General features: G+C 45.1%; 2 protein-coding genes across 3 annotated transcripts in view; one reads left to right on the forward strand and one right to left on the reverse strand.

Annotated features, from left to right (window-relative positions):
- Positions 1-18326, reverse strand: part of LOC144682690 (FRAS1-related extracellular matrix protein 2-like) — a 266621-nt gene that overhangs the window by 8976 nt on the left and 239319 nt on the right. The window contains exons 20-23 of the mRNA XM_078545282.1: positions 10190-10324; positions 7396-7522; positions 4773-4960; positions 4274-4420 (exon numbers count right to left, since the gene is read on the reverse strand). Of these exons, the coding sequence (XP_078401408.1) occupies positions 4274-4420; positions 4773-4960; positions 7396-7522; positions 10190-10324 (597 nt within the window). The remainder of the gene's footprint in view (positions 1-4273; positions 4421-4772; positions 4961-7395; positions 7523-10189; positions 10325-18326) is intronic.
- LOC144682446 (uncharacterized) lies at positions 13136-17767 on the forward strand. 2 transcript variants are annotated; one of them, XM_078544848.1, is made up of 4 exons: positions 13136-13903; positions 15361-15463; positions 16303-16430; positions 17371-17767. In XM_078544848.1, exons 1-4 carry the CDS (start codon positions 13880-13882, stop codon positions 17443-17445), a joined length of 330 nt encoding a protein of 109 aa, XP_078400974.1. In that variant the 5' UTR covers positions 13136-13879; the 3' UTR covers positions 17446-17767. The 2 variants fall into 2 exon arrangements, with proteins under 2 accessions (XP_078400974.1, XP_078400975.1); XM_078544849.1 differs by having other exon boundaries at positions 13136-13363.

Genomic DNA, 18326 nt, shown 5'->3' on the forward strand with positions numbered 1-18326 from the left:
GCATTTGCATTTTTTTTGAATAGAGCATTCAGGAAGTGCTGTGAATTCTGGCACCTGGCGAACAGAGACCAAGCAATATGTTTATATTACTAATAAAATTGGTACTATGAAAGGGTTTTATTGTTAGAAGAGGCTGGTGATACAATGAAAATTTACATTCAATGAGCTGTGCTAGGTATAACTTTAGCAGTTTTCGGGTGTGCAGAGGAGAGGCAATGTGAGATCAAAAGGCAGCTGTAAGCCTCCAACTGTCTCCACAGGAACCAAAGTGAAAATAACCTAATTTTGAATTCACAAGGTGAAAATGCTTTGCCTGGTGTTTGGTTAAGTCTATGGGTTGCTGTTGCCTTAAGGGAGATTAGTTTGGGAATTTGTTAAAAGTTATGATTGTAGTCATTTGTAGCCATGTGTATATATTTAACTTTTGTAAAATGTTTCATTTAGCTTAATATAAAACCTCTCGAGAACTGGTGGTATGATTCCTAAATTTAGAGTTGCATCTCAAACATAACACTTAAAATTATAGGTTATGACAGTTGTTTAACGTTTCCCTCTGGGATTTTTAAAAAATAACTCAGCTTTACCAACTGCTCAGAAATAACATGAGTGGTTTGCTAGGCCATTTCAGAGGGCATTTAAGAGTCAACCACACTGTTGTGGATCTGGAGTCACATGTCGGCCAGGCCAGGTAAGGACAGCAGATTTCCCTCCCTAAGGGATGTTAGTGAACCAGGTGGGTTTTTACGACAGCCAACAATGGTTTCATGGTCATCATCAGACTTTTAATTCCAGATTTTTATTGAATTCAAATTTCACCATCTGCCATGGCGGGTTTCTAATCCAGGTTCGCAGGGTCTCTTGATTACTAGTCCAGTGACAATACTACTATTGCCTCCCCCTGCCGTGGCAAGTAACATTTGCGCCACACAAGTGCCAGTTAATGGTCATTGCCAACAAAAGAGAATCTAACTATCTCCCCTTAACAGTCAATGGCATTACCATCGCTAAATCCCCCACTACCAATATCCTGGGGGTTACCATTGACCAGAAATTTAACTGGATCAGCCATATAAAAACTGTGATGCAACAGCAGGTCAGAGGTTGGGAATTATGTGGTGAGTTAATCATATCCTGACTCCTCAAACCCATCTAGATGGCATGAGTCAGGAGTGTGATGGAATATTCTCCACTAGCCTGGATGTGTGAGTCTCCAACAATACTCAAGAAGCTCGACACCATTGAGGACAAAGCAGCCTGCTTGATCAGCACCCCATCCAACAACTTAAACATTCTTCTATCTATCATCGACACATAGTGGCAGCAGCGTATACCATATACAAGATGCACTGCATCTTGTCAAGCCTCCTTTGACAGCACCTTCCAAACCCGCGACTTCTGCTAACTAAAGGACAAGGACAGCAAATGCTTGGGAACACCACCACATCGAAGTTCCCATCTGAGCCACACACTATCCTGACTTGGAACTGTATCATCGTTCCTGCAATGTCACTGGGTCAAGATCCTGAAACACCCTTCCCAATAGCACTGTGTGTTTACCTACTCCAGATGGGCTGCAGTGGTTCAGGAAGGCAGCTCACCACCACCTTCTCAATGGCATTTAGGGATGGGCAACAAATGCTGGCCTTGCCAACGATGCTCACATCTCATGACAGAATAAAAAAAGCGTTGTGTGAATGGGAGCATGGAGTTTTTCCTTTTCTTAGATTGAGTAGAATGGGCCTATACTCTGCTGTTTCGATGAATGAGAAGTGATCTCACTGAAGGATATAAAGTTCTTAGAGAGCCTGATTGGATAGATGCTGAGAGATTGTTTCCCCTGGCTGGAGAGTCTAAAACTAGGCACCGACCATTTAGGGCTGAGACATGGAGGAATTTATTCATTCAATGGATTGTGAGTCTACCCAAAGGGGCTCTCTATAAATCAATAAAAGCTCGTGCACAGGTACAAAATTTAATCAAAATGGCTACAGAGTGTTGGCCTTTATCTCAAGGAGGTTGTCAAGTCAGGAAGCTATGATTCAGCTGTACAGAGTCTTGATCAGACCCCAGCTGGACTACTGCATTCAATTTTGGACATCGAATCTCAGGAAAGATATAATGGTCGTGAAAGGAGTGCAATACAGATTCACCAGAATGATATCTGTGCTTTAAAGGTTAAACTGCTGTACAGATTGCAAAACACTGTTTGGTATTTTGAAAGGTAATCTCATTCAGGTGTTTAAAATGGTAAGGGGATCAATAAAACGGAAATAGAAAAATTGGTTCCTCTGGTGGAAGAGTCCAGGATAAAACATCATAATTGTTAAAATTAGAGCTATTTGCTTTAGGAGTAAAATCATGATCCACTTTATTTCAAGTAGTGCAGTGAACATCTGAAACTTGTTCCCCAAAAGCCTCTAAATTGCTGGATCAACAGAAATTTTCAAGACTGAGATCGATGGATTTTTATTGTGTAGGATATCAAGGGATATGGAGCATAGGCAGGTTAATGGATTTGATATATAGATCAACTCTGATACAATGGAATAGCAGAACAAGGCTCAGGGACTGAATGGCCAACTTCTCTTCCTATTAATGCTGAGTGCTTCTTGTATGTTGTAAGGTTCTGATTTGTATTAACCCTGTAGGATTTTACCCCACCTAGTGACATCTAGTGCTCAGTCACTCAGACTGTAACAGAAACATTAACAAATTAATGAACTAAGCAGTCATTGTTCATTTCAACAACCTTACTCAATGACTGCCAATCTTTGGATATTACAACACAAAGGCATTTAATGTTTATAGCTCAGGTTGCAATAAAAACATTAACTAATTAAAATTCAGCGATACTCTATTGTGACAACCTCAGTGAATATAGACCAGCTGTTGTTGAGAAGGGTGTCTTGAATCTCAGCGGAAATTTAAATTATAAATTCCATAAAGTGTACTGACAAACTCCCACAGAAAATAAACACATTATGAGATGGCAGGCAGCAAGCATTAGCAAATTACTGATCATTGCCTTGATTTACAACTGAATGGATTGGGTCCATTAAATAAGCCCAGAAAAAAAAATGTGGCTACTAATGGGGGTTTTTTCTGGCTCCAATAAAAACAATCGGAAAGAACCAAAGAGTTAGGAAGTTACAGTTACATTGGTAATTGGCAAAATAATAGAACTGATCATTAGGGACAAAGCTGAGGAGCATCAATATGAAAATCACCTGGTAAGAGGTAGCCAACGTACTTTAAGGAGTAGCAGATCCTTACTGACCAAAATCATTGACTTGTTTGAGACACTAGAATCCCAACAGGACACCAGAGAGCCCTTTACAGAATCATAAAACGGTTACAGCACAGGAAGCTATTTGGCCCATCATGTTTGTGCCAGCTCTCTGCAAAAGCAACTCACCTAACTTCATTCTGCCTTTTCCCTGTAACCCTGATTTTTTTTTTCTCTGATTCTCTTTTGAAGGCCTCAATTTAAACTGCCTCTACCAGACTCTCAGACAGTGGATTCCAGATCCTAACCGTTCACTGCGTAATGTTGTTTTCCTCATTTCACATCCGGGGCTTGCCACCACATGGGGAAACCGTCCAATGGAATCTAGTCATCTCCCAGTGGGCTCCGGGGGGGAGTGGGCCTCCTTTTTGGGTACTCCATGGTGCATGGAGGGGCCTCTGACAATAGCATCACCTGTTCACTGAGACCCACCTCATTTGCTGGGCTACCCCCAACCCCATTTCTCTGTCTTCGAGGGCACAGGCCATTGACGTGCCCTCACCCTCCAGGTGCAACCCCAGCAATGACCACTGCTAGTGGTGGCACTGCTGAACTGCCAGCTCTCTGATTGGGCTGACAGCTCTTGGGGATGGACTGCCATCCTTAACAGGATGGCTGCTGCTGACAAAATGAAGTGCCGGGTGCTGCTGCCCACAGACGTGGGGTCACCCCTTTGCTTTTGGCCTAGTTGGCGGGGCTTCAGCAGCCTATATTTTCTGATGATAAAAAAGTCTCAGTCATAGATCTGTCAATGTAATTAAATGGCGATGTCATCAATATCTCAATATGTGACTGATGTTTTATAATACAGGTGGTGTGTCCTTTAAGAATAAGTTACAGTTCTGTGCAACACCTCATACACTTCAGGGCAATAAACTGTGCTGATAATCCTGCACATCTAATGTGAGCCTCCCAGCCACTAAGCCAAGAAAGGGTAACACTGGCAGTGTCTGCACAATATACACGGAACAAGCATCTCCTTCCTACCTGGAAGAGTGGGGAGGAGTCCATTCGAAAGCCATCAGAACCAGGCTGTCTGGAAAGTGCAATTGCTTCAGCATCATCTATTGCAAGTCTAGCATTGAATGCTACATTTCCAAAATATGGATCTTGTGTCTCAGGCTGAGCCTTATCCTGTTGAAAAAAGTAAAAGGCCTGTTACAGGAATTGTATGTCAGTGAAAATAAAAAATACTCATGTTGCATTTGAGGAGGTTAAATATTTTGGATGAAAGGCAACCCTATGTACTGAACACAATTCTTTCCAACGATAGCAAGCTGATTGGCAGTGCTGGCAGCTCATTTGACATGCTTAAAATAACTTCATCTCCCTCAAAATTTTATTCATTAATCTTCCCCCCACTCCCTCCAACCACACCCTCCCAACAAAAATCATAACTGCATTCTACTAAAGCTCTAGGTACATGCCACCGATGACGAAGATTATGAGCATTATTTCAAGCCATCTATTAAAATAACTGACTTACCAGGATTTTGAACCTGTACAAGAGTGATGATGAATCAGCCAGGCAGCCATATTCACTATTTATTGGGTTGTACTTGGGCACATAGCCGTCAGCTCCTGTACATAGAAACACCTTCTCAATATTACAGTGGAAGGAGTCTCCAAGGTTCTGCACAGGGTCAACCATCACACGCCCATAGACAACTGATCCTGCAGGGAAAATACATTCCAGTTAGAAGTCTGATGAAGCTTTGTACCATGTTACCAAACTGCCTCCCTTTCCTTCCATTTCCAGAATTTTTGTTTTTGCTATTTCATGTCTTTCCACATCTTGTAACATTTCCTGAGGCAGCAAACATGCAACCTATTTCCAGGCCACTATCAGTCTGAAGCAACAACTAATTGTTGGGAGACTCTGTTGCTGCATGCTCTGACTTTCCCTTGCTTCATAAGGGCACAGCAACTTGATTCAACAGGGTGTACACCCTTGGATAATCTGACTTGAGATGGTTAACAAAATACATCGACAAGCATGGACGTTAAACCCACAACCCATGAGGTCACAGACTTCATAGGACAATATAGCACATCCCAACACCTGTGTCTTTGACTTGTCAGGTGAACTGTCTAAAATGTTTCCAATTGAATATTCATCCAAAGCATCCTTGTTATTGTAAGGATGTTCAACACTATACTAGTGCAAAAATGTGGCAAGTTATTTTACATAGCAAAACCTGGACTTGTGTCACTGAGTTTCTTCAAAATAACACACTTTCTTCTCTAAGGTACATTGAAGGCCAAACATCTTTATACAAATTTCATAGCAGATTCCACTGTCTTAATGTTCTGATGAAGAGTCATACGGACTCGAAACTTTAACTGTGTTCCTCTCTGCAGTTGCTGTCAGACCTGCTGAGTTTTTCCAGCTATTTTTGTTTTTGTTTCAGATTTCCAGCATCCGCAGTATTTTGCTTTTACCACTGTCTTAATATTGGTCCAAAAAATCCCTGTAATGTGATCCTGGCAGTTACACTGAGATTGGGCTTATTAAAGCTCTCTTTGCGGTGACCTCACTGAAGTGTGAGGGCACCTAATTTGTGTAGGACAGGTGGGCACAAATGCCACTGTCGGCCCATATCCAGTGCCCAACTGCTCCTCTTAGCCAGAAAAGCTCGTGCCTGTCTGCCGCTGGGGTCGGGGGGTGGGGGGGGGGGGGGGGGGGGTGGTGAAGGGTGAAGAAGGGTTGCTGAGGGTTTCTCTCCTCTGCCCAAACTCCCGTTAAGCCATGTTTCCTCTGTAAGGTTTCATCAGGTTTAGGTAAAACAAACTCTTTGGGAGTCCATGCTATTTTGGCAGGTGGGTGCGCAGGTATTGGGTGGGCAGAAGTGGCGGATGGACCACTCCCATTGGGACAAACGTCTGCCAATTTGGAGGCCACAAGGTACTCGAGGAGGGTATTACATCATATCTCCAATGAACTGTGGAAGCAAGAACTTCCAGCATAAGAGTACCCATCTCCACCCGCCCCTCATCGCAGTTCCACCCACCCCTCACCGCGGCTCCACCCGCCCCTCATCGCGGCTCCACCCGCCCCTCATCGCAGCTCCACCCGCCACTCATCGCAGCTCCACCCGCCACTCATCGCAGCTCCACCCGCCACTCATCGCAGCTCCACCCGCCACTCATCGCAGCTCCACCCGCCACTCATCGCAGCTCCACCCGCCACTCATCGCAGCTCCACCCGCCACTCATCGCAGCTCCACCCGCCACTCATCGCAGCTCCACCCGCCACTCATCGCAGCTCCACCCGCCACTCATCGCAGCTCCACCCACCCCTCATCGCAGCTCCACCCACCACTCATCGCAGCACCATCTTCTTTGTAAGGGGTAATTGCAAGTTCCAGAAAATCCTGGAAGTTGCAAAAACCTGGTGGAACTGAGTCCCTGCCATTTTCTGGTGGTTCTATAAGTTTTCTGCAAGAGTTATGGTGGGGCTCTAGTGGAACTCCCATGGATTTTCAGGGTCCTTGTATGCTTTTAAGACTTTGATTGCCCATGGTTGTTGGAATTATGATTTGTGTTCTTTCAGATCAATTGGGATGTAACTAGATAAGACAAAATAACTATAACCACTGGCTGGCAGAGTGGTCTGTTCCATGGTGTAACTCCTATTGATTTCAGCAAACCCTTCCAAGCAATTACAGAGGTAGAGAAGATAGTGAACAGTAGAGAAAAGGTAAATTTGGATGACTACTTCAAATTGAACTCCTACTATAGGGAAAAGGTTAAACTGGCAAAAGGCAAACTTAGAATTGATAACACAAAGTTCTTCAAAAAACGCTAAATCCATGGTGGAATCAAAAACCCTGGCACCATTTAGAAAACTGATTAATTTAGATGAGTCGATTGGCCTTCCTTATCTATAGTTATCTGATGATTTTCTAATGCAATTTGTCAGGGGAGTGCTGGAGACTGCTGTGCTGAGATGTTAAATAAAATGGAGCCTGACATATATTTTTCCTGCTTGGAATTTTGAAGGAAGGGAATTGAACAGCTTTTTGTATTGTGTCTCAGTACTAGATCATTAAGCAGTGTTCACATTCAGCCTGGTTATTTGTAGCAATAAAGTGGCTCAACTTCCATACCTTCTGTAAAAGCGACATCGCTGCCTTCTCCGAATCCCATGGAGCCGTCAGACAACCAGAGACCCTTTTTACTTAGCAGGAACATTTGAGTATTCAGGCTGAACTCGGCAGCAACAGGATCGCTCACCTGGAAGGAGCAGATAACGCCAATAAATCAAAACTTAGTAAGCGATAATGGGGAAGGCAGGATTACAAACTTCTCGAGCATGGGGCAGTACTTTGATCTCTGTGCCCGACAGATGCCAGGTGCTCTCAATCACGAGCATATCTGTCACTCAATCTACCATTCGCCACTTGCCAGACAGCTGCAGGATGTAGTACCACATGAAAAACATGCATGGTCCCTCTCAGGGTTCAACAACATGCCAACCAACAGATCAGATCTAAGCTCTGTAGTCCCGCCACATCCAGTTGTGAATGGTGATGGACAATTAAACAACTAACTGGAGGAGGAGACTTTACAAGTAACTCCATCCTCAATGATGGGGGAGCCCAGCACATCAGTACAAAAGATAAGGCTGAAGCATTTGCAACAATCTTCAGCCAGAAGTGCCGAGTGGATGATCCATCTCGGCCTCCTCCGGAGGTCCCCAGTATAATAGATGCCAGTCTTCAGCCAATTTTATTCAGTCAACGTGATATCAAGAAATGGCTGAAGGCACTGGATACTGCAAAGGCTGTAGGCCCTGACATTATTCCAGCAATAGTATTGAGTACTTGTGATCCAGAACTAGCTGCACCCCAGGCCAAGCTGCTCCAGTACAGCTACAACACTGGCATCTGCCCAGCAATGTGGAAAATTGCCCAGGTATGTCCTGTACACAAAAAGCAGGACAAATCCAATCTGGCCAATTACTATCCCATCAGTCTCCTATCGACCATCAGCAAAGTGATGGAAGGTGACATTGACAGTGCTATAAAGTTGCACTTACACAACAATAATCTGCTCACTGAGCCTCAGTTTGGATTCTGCAGGACCACTTAGCTCCTGACTACATTACAGCCTTGGCCCAAATGTGGACAAAAGAACTGAACTCAAGAGGGAGTTAATGTGACGGCCCTTGATATCAAGGCAGTATTTGAACGAGTGTAGCATTGAGGAGCCATGGCAAAATTGAAGTCAATGGAAATCAGGGGAAAACTCTCCAGTGGTTGGAGTCACACCTAGCACAAAGGAAAATGGTTCTAGTTGTTGGAGGCCAATCATCTCAGTTATAGGACATTACTGCAGGAGTTCCACAGGTAAGACCTAGACAATATTCTGGCTCAGGCTGATAAGTGATAGGTAACATTCACGCCACAGAATTGCCAGGCAATGACTATCTCCAACAAGACAGAATCTAACCCTTGACATTCAATGGCATTATCATTGCTGAATCTCCCACTATCAACTTCCTGGGGGGGTTACCATTGACCAGAAACTCATCTGGAACAATCATATCAATACTGTGGCTACAAGTGAACAGATCCGAGGCTGGGAATTCTGTGGTGAGTAACTCACCTCCTGACTCCCCAAAGCCTGTCCACCATTTACAACGCACAAGTCAGGAATGTGGTGGAGTACACTCCACTCGCCTGGATAAGTGGGTCTCCAACAATACTCACGAAACTTGTCACCATTGAGGATAAAGCAGTTCGCTTGTTGGGCACCACATCCACAACCTTAAACTGTTATTTGCTCCACCACCGACACACAATGGCAACAGTGTATACCATTTACAAGATGCATTGCAGCAAATCACCTTCAACAGCACCTTCCCAACCATCGACCTCTACCACCTCGAAGTACAAGGGCAGCAGATGCATGGGAACACCAGCATCTGGAAGTTCTCCTCCAAGTCACACACCATCTTGACTTGGAACTGTATTGCTGCTCCTTTAGTGTCGCTGGGTCAAAACCTTGGAACTCCCTTCCTAACAGCACTGTGGGTGTACCTACACCACATGGACTGCAGCGGTTCAAGATGGCGGCCTCACCACCACCTTCTCAATGGTAGTTAGGGATGGGCAATAAATGTTGGCTTTGCCAGCGATGCCCATATTCCATGAAAGGATCGGATTAAAAAATGAATTTATGAAGCATGTTTAAAGTAGCAAAATGCCCCAAAGTGCTTCATAGGGACACTATCAAACAAAATTTGACATTTAAGTCACATATGGAGCTGATAAAACAGGAAATACAAAAGCAAAATACTGCAGGTGATGGAGTTCTGAAATAAAAAGAAAGTGCTGGAAAACCTCAGCCAGCCTGGCCGCAGCTGCGGAGAGAGTTCTGAAGAAGAGTAATACTGGACTCGAAATGCTAATTCTGTTTCTCTCTCTACGGATGCTACCAAGCTGGCTGTGTTTTTCAAACACTTTCTGTTTTTATTTTAAAACAGGAAACTTGGGCAGAGGCAGGTTCTAGTGCTCCTCGTGACCTCAAACACACAACTTAAAAAGCTATTTTTGAAACTTTTCTTGGGCGTCCTGCAGTTTAAGGAAGACGTTGCGCACGCTCTGCCCATTGATACTTCAAAATTGCTTTGAGCTCCAATCAATGACAGAGGGCCCCGATTTGCATAGGTTAGCAAGATTGCCGCCTACATCCAGCGGCTGCTTCAGCTACCCATACCGAGGTCCCCACCAACATGTGATGATATGGACTTTGGCAAAATAGTTTCCTTAACTGCAGCGCCGCCATTTTCATCACATTACCTCCTTATTCCCACACAACTGAGACACGGTGGGGAGGGGTGGTCAGGGAAAAATCGAGTGAGGAGAGGTTTACTTGAGCTGCCTAATAATCTGGTACCTGCTGAAACCTGATGTCAAGGTCAAAGGTTATTGGCTCCCTTGGATTGCAGACAATTGGGATGGTATACTCCTGGCTTGGAGCAGAGACGCAAGGAATCAGCTTCACAGTGTATGTTCCTGAATAATCACGGACCTGGAACAAACAACAGATTAATTGCAACCATAGAAAAGAAATCTACATCATTTAGGAAATTAATCCTAATCTATAAATATTTACATCAATATTAAATATATCTTCTCTAAATTTTTTGACTCGTCACAGTTACCTTCCTATAGTCTTTTTAATAATCATGGGGGATTTTAATCTACAAACAGGCTGTATAAATCAGATGGGAAAAGGTAGCCGAGATGAGGAGTTCATAGTGTTTTAGGGGCAGTTTCTTAGAACAGCATGTTCTGGAGCCAACCAGAGAACAGGCTATACTAGACCTGATATTGTGCAAAGGGACAGGATTAATTAATGCTCTCATAGTGAAGGTATCCATAGGTAGCGGTGATCATAATATGATGGAATTTTACATTGGGCAGAACTGTCTCAGATTTGCACTAAGTGCGGTAGCGGGTGGCCGCAATGGCGGCTTTTCATGCTGAATCGTCGCAAACCCGCCACATTATTTATGCATTCCCGGGAAACTCGCCGTTTCCATGGCAGGCGGGCTGTCATTTGCCCGCCCGCCATCACCTCGTCACTTCATCATGCTAGGCGCCATATTTAAAGTCCAGCAGTGCACACCACATCTCAGCGCCTCCAGCCCATGATTGCTGCGGGGAAGATGTCCACAAAAAGCAAAAAAACTGCAGCCCCCAGGTTTGGCGGCGGGTCACTGGGATGCCTTTTGGATGTCGTGGAGTCCCGGCGGGATGTCATCTACCCCCGCTCTGGCCGCAGGATGGGCAGCGGCGTGACCAACTAGGCTTGGAAGGTGGAGGCAGCGGTGGGGTCAGTGCCAACACCCTTCAGAAGAGGACAGCAACCAAGTGCCGCAAGAGGACGAATAATCTCCTCCGTTCCGTCAAGGTAAGTCAATCTTCTCATCACTCTCAACTCACACACGCACAAACCCATTGCACATCCACACACATCTCACTCACTGCCAGTTCATGGGGCATCACAACGCGCCGCCAAGCTTGAAGTCCAACAGGAGAACCTGGTGAGTGCTGCACATTGTTGCTGTGTACTCACCTCCGAATTCCCCTCAATGTGCAGCCCGCCAAGTGCACATCTTTTATATGCTTTTGTGAAACACGTCAGCAAGAAAGCACGCCAATGTGAACAGATGATCCAACGGGGGGGAACAATTCTGGCGGGCTGGCCTAGTAATGATGTGCAGATGTATTACAATGAGGTTCCCAACATCCGATGGTGGGAAATGCGGACCACCGTTGGTGGGCTGAGCAGACGATCGCGAACTGGTTTCACACTGTTGTGAAACTGATCGCACCATATTGTCTGCTCAATGCTACCGAACATGCCCGACAAGCACGGAAAATCCTGGCCATTGAGTTTGAGGGAGAGAAGAGTGCGTCCAAGACTAGTACTTTAAACTTAATTGAGGGTGATTATGAGGGCATGAAAGCAGAATTAGCTAAAGTGAGTTGGCAAATGAGGTTAAGGGATAGGTCAATGGAGATGCAGTGGCAGACATTTAAAGGCGTATTTCAGAATACTCAGAATAGATACATTCCAACGAGAAGGAAAAATTCCATGGCGTGGATCCACCATCTAACTAAAAAAGTTTAAAATAGTATCAAACTTAAAGAAAAAGCATATAATTTCACAAGGATGGGTGGCAGGTCAGAAGACTGGACAGAATATAAAGAACAGCAAAGAAAGACTAAAAGATTAATAAGGACTGAAAAACTAGAGTGAGAAAAAGACTAGCTAGAAATATAAAAACAGATAGTAAGAGTTTCTATAGATATTTAAATAAGAAGAGTAAACAAAGTAAACAAAGTGAGTTGGGGAATTAATAATGGAAAATAAGGAGACGGCAGATGAATTGAACATGTATTTTGCATCGATCTTCACTATAGAGGATACAAGTAACATCCCAGAAATAGCTGTAAATCAAGAATGGGAAGGTAAGGAGGAACTCAGGAAAATTACAACTACCAGGGAAGTGGTACTTAGCAAATTGTTGGAGCTGCGGGCTGACAAATCCCCGGGTCCTGATGGACTTCATCCTAAGGTCTTAAAAGAAGTGGCTAGTGAGATAGTTGCTGCATTGGTTTTAATTTTCCAAAATTGCCTAGATTAGGGGAAGGTTCCATTAAATTGGAAAATAGCAAATGGCCAGTTAGCTTAACATCTGTCATTGGGAAAATGTTAAGAGCTATTATTAAAGATGTCATGCAGGGCACTTAGGAAAATTCAAGACAATCAGGCAGAGTCAACATGGTTTTGTGAAAGGGAAATCATGTTTAACCAATTTACTGGAGTTCTTTGGAGGAGTCACATGTGCTGTAGATAAACGGGAACTGGTAGATGTACTAAGATTTACAGAAGGCATTTGATGAAGTGCCACATCAAAGGTTATTGCGGAAAATAAAAGCTCATAGTGTAGGGAGTAACACATTGGCATGGATAGAATATTGGCTGGCTGGCTGGCAGAAAACAGAGGTGTTAGAATCACATCTTTCAAAACTATATTTTTCTTTTAAAATTCGGAAAGACATTGCATTATCTGGACACTTGGATGTTGATCAGGAGTTTTTTTTCAAAAAGGTTATAATTTCACCTTGGAACTGTCAACAAGCATGCCTATTCCAAAAAATCATCTGACCAGCATAGTGCTTGAAGGGGGAAGAGCTGTTTGTTTGTTATGAACTGCAATCACTTTAATTGATGGGGAAAAATCTGGTAAAGCTAGTGATTTACTGGAAATCACATGGCAGAGTTTTGAACCTGTTGTTTTTCGAACTCAGTCTTTTGGGGGATAAGCCAAGAAGGTAGGCTGCCCTAGCTGGCCGTCTCCCTGCCTTGCCTGAATATTCCGTGTTGGTGATCAATCTACAGGCAGAGAATTCTCATTTGCATATAACTTGTCTGCTCTTGGAAACCTGAAAAGCTGAGACGAGAAGCATTGATCCGGCTATATTTTCAACCATGTCGTGGCTCCTTCTGAAAGAACGTCCTGACTACTACAGTGACTAGCGATCAGCCTTCACATGAGTGAGCACCAGATTGACAGCGTTGAAACCCTGCGAACCTTATCCTTTTCTTGTAAAGTTTCTTTCCATCCGCCCGTCTACAGAGGCTGTACTTGCTTGTCCTTCGTTTGTCTGTGTGGGTGTCTGAGTATGCTGGGGAATTTTTTTTAAAAGGGGATAGATGGTTATACTACCAGATTACAATTGTGTGTTAACCAGTTCTTGCAACTTGTTAAAAAAAGTTTTGTTTTATAATAAATCAATCATTCTGAGTTTATTGAAAGAAGCCTGGTTAAAGTGTCTTTTATTCTGGGTAATGGTAGTGAAGATAAACAATTGGTCATTTTGGTGAGTGAATCAAACTTTTAAACTAATGATGTGACCTGTGGACCAGTGGGGCTAGATAAACTGCATACTTCTCCATTCCGGTTGTAATAGAGAGTTGGCGTAAATGGGTCTTTTTCTGGCTGGCAGGATGTAACGAGTGGTGTGCCACAGGGATCAGTGCTGGGGCCTCAACTTTTTACAATTTATAAGAATGACTTGGATGAAGGGTCCAAAGGTATGGTTGCTACATTTGTTCATGACACAAAGATAGATAGGAAAGTAAATCGTGAAGAGGACATAAGGAGGCTACAAGGGATATAGATAGGTTAATTGAGCGGTCAAAGATCTGGCAAATAGAGTATAATGTGGGAAAATATGAAATTGTCCCTTTTGCCAGAAAGAATAAAAAAGCTTATCATCTAAACGGTGAGAGATTGCAGACCTCTGAGATTCGGAGGGATCTGGGTGTCCTAGTGCATGAATCACAAAAGGCTAGTGTGCAGGTATAGCAAGTAATTAGGAAAACTAATAGAATGTTATTGTTTATTGCATGGGGGGTTGAATATAAAAGTAGGCAGGTTATGCTTCAGTTGTATAGGACACTGGTGAGACCATATCTGGAGTACTGTGTAAAGTATTGGTCCTCTTATTTAAGGAAATATGTTAATGCATTAGAAGTAGTTCAGAGAAGGTTTACCAGTCTGATACCAGAATGGGAGGGTTGTCTTACGAGGGTAGTTTGGACAGGTTAGGCTTGTATCCACTGGAGTTTAGAAGAGTAAGAGGCGACATTGAAACATAGAAGATCCTGAGGGGACTTGACAGAGTGGGTGTGAAGAGTATGGCCTGAATTTTGTGCATGTCATGCATACGCTATCGGAGTGCCCGGAAGTGGATGCGATATTCGCTCCCATCCGCGATCGCAACCTGAATGCGATTTTACGCTGGCTGGGCCAAAATGCGCACTGAAAGGGGCTCAGTGCTGCCTGTGAGGGCGGGAGCATGGCAGGCGCCGGATCCAATAGGGACCAGAGGGGGGTTTAAAAACCGCACGGGCAATTCCCTGAAGGCTGCCAGGAGTTGGTGAGGAGCCTCAGGGAGCTGTCTCCGAGAGATTTGAAACCTTTTTAGTTGGCAGGAATTACGGCCTCAGCAGCTGCTGGGCATGCCAAGCAGGAGGGCAATGCTGGTGGCGCTCTGCTCCCCCACCGGTTCTCTGACGAGTGCCTGCGTACTCTCATGGAGGAAGTGTGAGATTCTCATGTCGCGGGATGGCAAGAGGAGGCCACCCCACCAGATGAAGGACACTTGGACGGAGGTGGCTGCTCAGGTGAGCAGGCATGATGTTGTACGTCGTATATGGACTCACTGCCGGAAAAGGTTCAATGATCTTCTGCGCTCCGCACGAGTACCAACTTTGCCTGGAATTGCGTGTAGATGTCTTGGAGAGTGGCTGTTCTTCATGGCACTCAGGGGTGTGAGATGCAGAGTGCCAAATGGAACATATTCCTGTACTGGCCAAGGCTTGGAGATGTGCCCACTTGCCTTGGGTGTGTACAAGGGTGAAGTATGCCAATCTGACGGGCACCTCAACCTGGGTCTCCTGGGGGCGGGGGGTGGGTGGGTGCAGTTGAGGTTGGTATAGTGTGGCAGGTAGAGGGTGGAATAATGATTGCACTTTAGTCCGTACAGGAGAACAGAAGCCATAATACGCTGGAGCGTGCGCGAACAGGTGGTGGGATGGCCAACGTCCTGATCCTTTCGAAGTTTGAGATGGACGCCCTTGACATGGAATGTAAGTGTTGAGCAAGGTCCACAGGTCATATATACAAACATACGAATTAGGAACAGGAGTAGGCCACTCGGCCCCTCGAGCCTGCTCTACCATTCAATAAGATCATGGCTGATCTGATTGTAACCTCAACCCCATATTCCTGTCTACCCCTGATAACCTTTCACCCCATTGTTAATCAAGAATCTATCTAGCTCTGTCTTAAAAATATTCAAAGACTCTGCTTCCACCGCCTTTTGAGGAAGAGAGTTCCTGAGACTCAGGATGCTCTGAGAAAAAAAAATTCTCCTCATCTCTGTCTTGAATGAGCGATCCACAAGAGGAAACATCCTCTCCACATCCACCCTGTCAAGACCCCTCAGGATCTTAAAGGTTTCAATCAAGTTGCCTCTTATTCTTCTAAACTCCAGTGGATACAAGCCTAACGTGTCCAACCTTTCCTCATAAGACAACCCACCCATTCCTGGTATTAGTCCAGTAAATCTTCTCTGAACTGCTTCCAACGCATTTACATCTTTCCTTAATAAGGAGACCAGTACTGTACACAATAATCCAGATGTGGTCTCACTAGCGCCCTGTATAACTGAAGCATAATCTCCCTACGCGGAGAGGCAAGGGTCTCGGAGGAAAGTAAGAGTCCAGTGGACAGTTGAAAGACTGAGGAAATTTGTAAGAGATGTAGGACCGTGGCATCTCCAATGAGAAGCTCAAATCAAGAGTCCCCATTGCTCATCCAATCAGTGACTCAATGAGGCGGTTGTCCATTGTGACAAGCGACCGTTGTGCATGCACAGTCACTTCGTTATGATGTTATCAACTGATATATTCTCTTCTTCCCTCAGATGCGCCATCCTCACGATGCCTGAAAGAACTCGAAGACCCTCCCTTGACACCTGAGGAGCTGCCGACAGATGCACCCGTGTCACATCCTCTCTCCAAACCAAGCACCAGCGCAAACACAGGCATGTCGGTGATAGAGTGTGGGTTCATATACTGCACAGGGGTGAGGGGGCATCACACTCGCATGAGGAGCAGATGGAGGCAGAGAGTGCCCAGGGCGTTGACAGTCAGAGAACTGCTGGAGACCAGACCCATGGATGAGCCTCTGGAGTCGTCCAGCAGGTGGAAGATGCTGGATGTCCAATGGGATGCGTGTGAAGATCTGGAGGAGATCCCTGAGGGTCTGCCTCCCATGGTCTCTGTCCTAGAGCAGTCCATGCGAAGCGTGAGCACTGCGTTGACCTGGAGCTCTGGGGGAACAGCCTCCTCCATAGAGAGCATGGTGACTCTCATGGAGAGGCAGCTCCAGGAATAGAATCAGGGGTTCCTGTGGTTGCGCTCGGACCTGCAAGCCTTCACACAGGCAATGACCTCAGCAGGTCACTGTCAGTGTTAGAGATGGATGAGGCACTGAGTCTATCTGCTCAGCGCCCGTCCATCAATGGTGAGCAGGGAGGTTCAAACTCACCTTACACTGGCAGACCAGCTGCATGTCACATCTGCAGGCTCCTCTCAGGGTGCACCAGATGAAGGCAGAAGTTCCTCCACCCTTCTGCCGGTGCCCATGGCATCTGATAAGGCCATGATGACTGATGAGTGCCCAGTCATGGCGCTGGACGTTCCATTCCCGGCAGTGGCTGCACAGGCTCCACCGGCCAGAGGACGTCCATCAAGGTCATCGAGGGCAGCACAGTCAGCAGGCTGCCTCTAATGCTTCTGCCAGTGAAGTGGGGGCACCAAGACGCAGCACTCGCAAGCAGAAGTTTAAGGCACTGTAAACACAGGAGGGCTTGTCATGGGTGATATAACCTCAGTTAATACGCGTTCTATGTACAAATTGTGTTAACGGGACCACCATATAAAGATTTCGTTATGAGCCAAGGCCTGAATGTGCTTCGTGTTTTTCATAGGTGTTAGACATGGGAGTGGCTTGTGACAGACGGGAAGGGCTGCAAACTTTCTTTCATCCAACTGAGCTGGATTGACGAAGACCCTTGGCACCTGGGAGTGTCTCAGGATGTATGCATCACGGCAGCTGCCAGGCTACCTGGCGCAGACCTACAAAATCTGTATCTGTGGTCGCAAACAATCTGGATATTCATAGAGTGGAACCCATTCCTGTGGCACCCAGCTCACCCACTGGCTCTTTTATGGCCACATGCGTGTAATCTATGGCTCCCTGGATGTGGGGGAGCCCAGCAGTTGTAGCCTGGCTGGCTTGTTTCATTGCAGGAGGTCCCTCCAAGGCGTAGACAATCTCCATTTGCTGGAATACAGATGGCACAGGATAGTGTATTGAAGGGGGCTCTAAGAGAATAGAGGTCACTGTTTAAAAATAAGCGGCCGCCCATTTAGGACAGAGATGAGAAATTCTTTCTCTCAGAGAGAGTGAGTCTTTGGAACTCCCTTCCTCAAAAGGGAGTGGAAGCAGAGTCTGAACATTCTCAAGGCAGAGCTGGGTAGAGCCTTGATAAACAAGGGGATGAAAGGTTATCAGGGGAGGACGGGAGGTTACAATCAGATCAGCCATGAATGGTGGAGTAGGCTCGAGGGGCCGAGTGGCCTACTTGTGCTCCTAGTTCGTATGTTTGTACGTTAAGCCTGTTTTCTAAAATTTATTAAGACCTTCATGACTAATGATCACAATAATAAACAGAAACAAACACTGTGTTTCATGGGTAGACAGCAAATATCTTTTACACCTTATTTCATGTGGGAAATTAAAAAAATACAATTGCACTTAGATATTGCCTCAGGTCTCATAAGGTCATCTCAAAGCATTTCATGCACAATGAATTACTTTCAAAATTTGTGACTGTTGCTACGAGACAAACAGAGCAGCCATTTTGTGCACACAAGTCTCACA

The sequence above is a fragment of the Cetorhinus maximus genome, chromosome 7, assembly GCF_964194155.1.
Source record: "Cetorhinus maximus chromosome 7, sCetMax3.hap1.1, whole genome shotgun sequence".
NCBI classification, from domain to species: Eukaryota; Metazoa; Chordata; class Chondrichthyes; order Lamniformes; family Cetorhinidae; genus Cetorhinus; species Cetorhinus maximus.

What these genes read in the sequence shown, in the direction of transcription:
- LOC144682446 (XM_078544848.1), top strand. Translation starts at nt 13,880, where the DNA reads ATGACTTGGATGAAGGGTCCAAAG. An exon ending in CTTGGATGAAGGGTCCAAAG is followed by an intron (nt 13,904 to 15,360) that starts GTATGGTTGCTA and finishes TAGTCCGTACAG; the next exon opens with GAGAACAGAAGCCATAATAC. An exon ending in GGACGCCCTTGACATGGAAT is followed by an intron (nt 15,464 to 16,302) that starts GTAAGTGTTGAG and finishes TTCTTCCCTCAG; the next exon opens with ATGCGCCATCCTCACGATGC.